The sequence below is a fragment of the Dermacentor albipictus genome, unplaced genomic scaffold (assembly GCF_038994185.2).
Source record: "Dermacentor albipictus isolate Rhodes 1998 colony unplaced genomic scaffold, USDA_Dalb.pri_finalv2 scaffold_16, whole genome shotgun sequence".
Classification (NCBI taxonomy): Eukaryota; Metazoa; Arthropoda; class Arachnida; order Ixodida; family Ixodidae; genus Dermacentor; species Dermacentor albipictus.
In genome coordinates this window covers 55,228-61,947 of record NW_027225570.1, presented here as the reverse complement: position 1 = coordinate 61,947, position 6,720 = coordinate 55,228, and the positions used below count along the sequence as shown (strand labels likewise).

The 6,720-nt window shown below is 47.4% G+C and overlaps 1 protein-coding gene across 1 annotated transcript; it reads left to right on the top strand.

The window, feature by feature from the left end:
- Positions 1 to 3,381: 3,381 nt before the first annotated feature.
- LOC135899623 (uncharacterized) lies at positions 3,382 to 6,272 on the top strand. Its single transcript, XM_070529016.1, has 4 exons — positions 3,382 to 3,628; positions 4,243 to 4,367; positions 4,635 to 4,709; positions 4,974 to 6,272. The coding sequence occupies exons 1-4, from the start codon at positions 3,579 to 3,581 to the stop codon at positions 6,080 to 6,082; spliced, it is 1,359 nt and encodes a 452-aa protein (XP_070385117.1). The 5' UTR covers positions 3,382 to 3,578; the 3' UTR covers positions 6,083 to 6,272.
- The last annotated feature ends 448 nt before the right edge of the window (positions 6,273 to 6,720 follow it).

The window sequence follows — 6,720 nt, the reverse complement described above, 5'->3', positions numbered from 1 at the left end:
AAACAAACAGGACCATGCAATGCGGGGTGGATTAGGCTATGGAAGGTTTAACATTATGAGACCAGAACTGCACACTACTTATTAGACAGCAAATGAGTGTAGCCAATATGCTAGTTGAGAGTAACCGAGCTGGAGTTGGGCACGCGTCATTACATGAAGAGAGCAGATAATCGGCACTCTTTTTTTAACACAATGTCTGTCAATGGGAGGGGAACATGGTCGATGGCAGCAGAGGCTATATAAGCATGGAACTATTAAGAAATCTGCAGGCATAGTATGGAGCTGGTTTGCACAAGGCAGGATCGCTAAAAATCACTGCTACCTTGAACGTTTTCCGTACAAGAGAACGCAGTGTTTGTACAAAAACGGCGAGTAATGTGGGTTTTCAAGGTATACAAAAGTTACCATAACTCTTGTTTTTGATTTGTTTGAATATGTTTCTGACTATACAGTACCTTGCACTATCAGCTCTGTGCACATCACCCTCTTTCATTGTTTCCAGTTTTTTAAACGACACTTTCTTTGCCGCTACCCCAAGGCAAGGTATTTGTCGTCGTTTTCTTGCAGTATATAGTCAAAACTTGGGTCCTGGGTATGTACATAAACAGACATCCATTGTCTACAATTGCATAGTCGACAACTTTGGCACAGAGTATGTGCAACTGGGTAGGTGCTCATTCTTGTCTAATCACCCAGAATGGATGTGCTACCGAGACACAAGAGGTATGAAGCCTTAATTAAATTTATATATTTTTGTATTCCTCTGCGCATACACCTGTCACCACAGGATCTTCTGCACGTGCCCACTCACGTTGCCTAGCTGCAGACATGCTCAAGATTGCTCGCCATGAGTTTGAGCACATGCTGGGACTAAAACTGTGCATCCATTTTCCAGCCCATGAGCAAGTCCATTGCACGTGGTATCCAAGAAGACTCCAGGTGACTGGCGCTTGAACGAGACCTACCAGTGTTTGATGCCGTCCCGACCGCTAGCCATTGTCACACGTTGAAGGATTCGTAGCAGCACTGCACGGAGCTGCTATCTTCTACAAAACATCTCATCTCATCCTCTCAGCAACACTTTCCCCTTGACAAGCATCACCCATTGCCTTCATCTATGACCCAGAGAGCTAACAGCTACAGGCAATGATGCTGTGCTCGTGTGGTTTCCTACTGCTGCAGCCTTACCAAGTCAGACAAGCTTCGTGGCATTTAAGTTCCAACACTGTGTTAGATATGCATGTTTGATCGCGATAACCTTTACAGTGCATTAAAGAGAGGGTGCATGGAGAAGGGCAACTGATTATATACCTTTACCACAATTCCTCGCTTTTTGTTCACAGGCTGTGCACACTTATGCTATCTTCGGCTGGTCGCTTCCATCCCCCGAAGCAGAGGCGGGCAGATCCGGCGTTCCCCGAGCTCAGAGGTAGAGGACGAGCGCGCAAGCCAAACGTGCAACTCGCTCTCGGAGGAGGCAATGGCAGATGCTAAACCACGTGACTACTACCAACGTCCGATGTTTCGCTTATCGAAAGCTCCCGGCGCTGCCGGGAAAACCGGCGGACGCGCCGGCGGGACGAGCGTTCGTCGCAGTGGCCTAGGTTGCCTAGGTTACGGTGGGCCGTCGCCAACAGCAGCGACGCGGCTCTGCGATGACGTTTCAATTTCGACGACTGCTCCGACGACATGGCTCGGAGCGCCTCAGAGCGCTCGAAGGTGGAGGAGAGCAATCGAGAAGAACCAGCCGAACGCAGGGCGGGCACCCTCTTTCAACCAGCCGAAGACAACGCCGCTCGCGAGAGCGCTCCAGAGCGCTCAGAAACGACCAGTCGAAGATGGCATTAGATTTATTTTCTTAACAATAAAATTTTGTTTGCTGACAATGCAGACGCGCGTTTATTCAAGCTGTTCGTTCTGCACCCTAAGGCAACAATAACCAACTTTAGGAGCTGGAAGTCAAGTTAGCTTAAGACGGCTTTGCTATATTTTAGATACTTCTGATAGCCTATAATGGGGTTAATTTTATAGCCGGGCATCATGTGGTGCAGTGCAGAACAGTTTACTTGAGAGGCATGACATGCTTCGCGCTTAAAAATTAATTGTTTGAAGAATTGTTGGAATAATATTAGAACAGGCAACTCTGAGAGAGCACTGCTTTCGTCATAAAATGTAGCAATGACCTAGGCAGATGCTGTCACGACAGCCTAATGTTTAGGTTGTAATTAGTATAGATGAAACAAAATTGGAGTTCTGCAGTTCAAAGCCCTATGGCTACAGCCTCTATTTGTACTGCTGACATTAGAGAGCTTTACATTAGAGGATGCAAGCAGCATGCGTAAACAAGGACCCTGTTTGGATATTGCTGGGGCCCATGTTTTTTGCATACCCAAACAGAACACAAGTCGCTTGCGTCCACTTGTCTAATACCATTATTTTCATTCCAAATCAGCCCATATCGCAGTTAGTCTGACTAACCTGCATGAATGGCAAAATATTGCCGCGGCGCCATCTGTGCCCAACCGCGCTGACGACGAAAACGACGAGCTCGAGTGTGCAAGCGAGGTGCTAGAGAAGAAGCAGCCTGAACTGAACGCTTGTTCTAATTGTCTCCAATAAATACCGCTCTCGTCTCAAGTGAAGCGTGACACTGCTGGACGTGCTGGGTATCGCATCATCGCCTAATGATAGGGACGACTACAGCGAGTAGCCCTGCGCCCTTCAAGACATCCTGTGCACCGCGCAGGGGCGCCCGGTCTCTTGCAAGGAACTTTGTCAGCGACCTCACCGACTCAGGAAATGGCACTTGCAAGTCCAATACAGGCGACTGTTCAAAACAATCTGGCCCCCACAAGCTCCACGGTGACACGTATGAAGACACCGAAGACTGGCTGGACCAGTACAAACGCGCAGCTAAGGTCAATCAGTGGCGTCCGGACCAGAAACATTCCAACGTGTACTTCGCTCTTGAAGGTAGCGCAGGGATGTGTTCCAAAAGCGCGTGGCACATTTGACAACGTGGGAAAAATTTTGCCGTCGGCTACTTGATACCCTCGGAAGCGCTGATCGCCGAGATAGCGCACAACGCCTTCTCGAGTTGCGCATTCAAAAGCCCAACGAAAATGTCTCCATGTTTGCCGAGGACATGTCTCGTTTGATCCCAACATGCCTGATTCGAAGAAGCTGAGCCATCTCATGCGCGGCATCAAAGAACATCTGTTCGCTGGTGTCGTGCGTAAGCCCTCCTACAATGCGCCTTTTGCGACGCCGAACTGCGCATGCGCAGTGCCCTAGCGGCTGAGGAGCGAAGCGATTTGGCAGGCGCTAGAGCAGACGGCGGACGGCCGGGGCAGGCGCTGCGATTCTATTCTCGCTGCCGCGCGCACGGCACGCCTTCCTAACATATTGACATCGAAATTTGGCGCGATGCCAATGTCGTGTGTCGCGTACGGCTGCAGTTCACGTGACAGTCCCAGCAGGACAGTGCGGTTTTTCCGATTTCCGTCGGTAAAACGAGATCGACAGCGCCGTGAAGCCTGGATTAGGGCTGTGAAGCGGCAAGATGCGCAAGGGCGTCCATGGCAGCCGTCAGCAGCATCTCGACTCTGCGGGAAGCACTTTGTGACAGGTATGCATCCACATACGTAGTTCTCTGTTTTTGTCGTTACTGACTCATACGAATAATCTCGAGAAAGACGCAAATGTGTTTGAGCTAGCGAAACAAACGTTCTCTTGCTCGCGCGAGCCGGCCGAGTGAAACGCGGTGCTTTATTTTTTTTTTAAATTCTTTTTTGTCGTCATCTCTGTACGGCCGCCGCGTTGTGCTTTACTTTGTTTTTTTGCTGTCATCTCTGTGCGGCCGCTGCTAGAACGCCGTCTTTAGCAACTTTACACCGTGCACACTTTTACTACTTCATAAGCGTTCAGCGAGTGCTCGGGATGTCGGCGTAGTTATCTGTTGGAGCCAAGCGCGCCTGCACTGCCGGGCAGATTTGGAAACGGCGTGCACTGTTTAAGTAGCTGATGGTGCTAGTTAGCAATCGCTGCTATTTGTCGTTTCATCATTCTTGTCGACACCGAGTATAGTAATATTTCTTGAAGAAAGCTTATGTTCGTTTAGCGAATAGCGATGTAGTACGGTTTGTACTATGGCTCATTTTCCCGTGCTGCGCTTTCTGGAGTCGAGTGGCGCGTCTTATTGTGTAACGGACACATTCCAGGGGCGCCTTCACTGTCACCCAGACATCCGGACTTCATACCGACGCTGTTCGTGTATACAGACCAGTTCAGAAAGAAGGACGCGGTCGACCGCCATGTTCGTACCGCGGCGCGTTCCAAGAGGAAAACAGGCGCTCCACCAACAGCAGGTATCACCGGTTCCGGGCATACTGGCCATTTTCTGGCATTTTTGTAGGTGTACATATACTTTATGTGGGTAAAACACGTATGCAAACTTACATTCTGTTGGCCTCCCCATTGCCTGTGTATGTACGCCAAGCACTATGGCACACTATAAAGGAATACATGCAGTGGTGAAACGTGATATTTGCCCTAACTACTACACTTCATGCCCTATCCGAGTCATGCGTTTTTGTGTGTACTCATACTATTTTATTACTCACTTTACGTCACAGGTACAGAGGTTTCAGGTCAAGGAGGAACTTGTAAAGGTCTCAGTGATGGGGAACCAGACACGTCCTGTGTTCAGGGTGAGCAGTGGCTTTTGAACTAATGGCAAGCACACTGTCACATTATGCAGCTGGAAATGTTTTCTGAGGCTCACCTTATGTTGCTCATTGCGAGTCTTGCACGTTTGCGACATATGAATTATCCATAATTTGCTTTCAGGTGACCAGGTCATTAGAGTAGTGCACTCCGCACAAAGTGCGAATGCTCAGAGTAAATGTCAGTGTTCAATGAATTGTGTCTAAAGCAATAGCGTCACTTTATTGCATTTGTTGATGCAAATGCAGGTGCAGACTCTTCATTCGACGAGGAAGGAGCAGCTGATGCACTCTTGCTGCTTGCAACATCCCCAATGCTCACTGAACCACAGGAGGACCTAGAGCCAACGCCCTTAAGCAGAGAGAACACTGACCACCTATTAACTGAAAATGTGGCATTACAACGGAAAGTCAGGGATCTAGAACTGCAATGCAGAAAGCTAAAACGCTGCACGTTTTCTGTGGATACTATTCACAAATCGTCTTTTAAGTTTTATACAGGACTGCAAAGTAAGGAACAGTTTGAAGCACTCTTTAAGCACATTGAAAAAAATGCAGAACGCATGGTTTATTGGGATGGAGGAAAAACACAAGCAAAGGAAAGACAGCTCTCCAAGCGCGAAGAACTTTTCATGGTGCTGTATAGGCTCAGGACTGGTGTTTGTGCCAAGGAAGTGGCTCGAATCTTTGGAATTTCTCAGTCATGCCTTAGTCGCATCTTTTGTACATGGGTAATTTTTCTCGATAAAGAGCTCTCAGCATTGACAAGGTTTCCCACATTAGCAGAGATCAAAATGCACATGCCAATGGCATTCAGTGACTTCTCAAACACTAGAGTCATCCTTGATTGCACAGAGGTGAGAATCCAAAGACCTTCAAAACTACAGGCACAGAGGCATACTTTCTCCTCGTACAAGCATTATAACACGTTCAAAGCACTTGTTGGGGTAACACCAGATGGCTACGTTTCATTTGTGCTAGATTTGTGGGGTGGGCATGTTAGTGATAGCGAAGTTGTCGAAAAATCGGGCCTACTGGGTTTATTAGATGCGGGGGACGGTGTGATGGTCGACAAAGGCTTTAGGTTGGAGGGCGTTTTTCCACCATCTATTCAAATCCACATGCCACCATTTAAAATGGGGAACCAATTGTCAGCTAGTGACGTGATTGCCACCCGAAAAATAGCTGGCGCTAGGATCCATGTTGAGCGAGTCATAAGACGTATCAAAGAATTTCATTTTTTAGACAAACCACTGCCAATCAACATGCTCGACATTATTGACAGCATTTTTAGGACTTGCGCCTTTTTGTGCAATTTTCTACAGCCAATCATTTCAATCAATAATGAGAACAAGTAGCCAGCTCGCACATCTCTACTTCAAATGAGCCTCCTTTACCATGCTTATGACCAGAAGAGACCAGACTGTGTAACAACAGTGTACTCTCATACTATATCACGTGTACTTACGACGACGCTGTCTACTGTGCTACCTTCTGAGGAAATTTGTATTTTCCATCTCTAAATAAATGATACTGCTTTTTCAGTTATCTTCCATGTACACTGCACATTTATTTTGTTATGTCTATAGACGTAACGGCTATAGTTATCACCAATGCTACACAATTTGCTTAGGCCATGCTATTTCTTTTCATTTTGCCATAGAAAACAAAATACTTCGAAACAGTTTAGCCGAGCTACGAGCCGAGTTTGAAGCTTTTAAGCGCACGGCAAACAACAGCACATCACAGCAACCCATACAAATTGCGGACCACACTTCCAAATCACCACCACAAACATCACTGCAACAAAGTACCGCCTCCAGCACTCATTCGTTAACGCTGCAACAGTTAGCACAAAACATGCAACTAATGTTCGCAGAGCTACACAAACACCACACAATTCTTTTAAACATTGAGGCAGTTAGCCGACCAATCCGCTCCATGTGCCAGGTTGGATTTGCGGCCTGTCCAATCGTTGACTCGAGAACAACTGCTC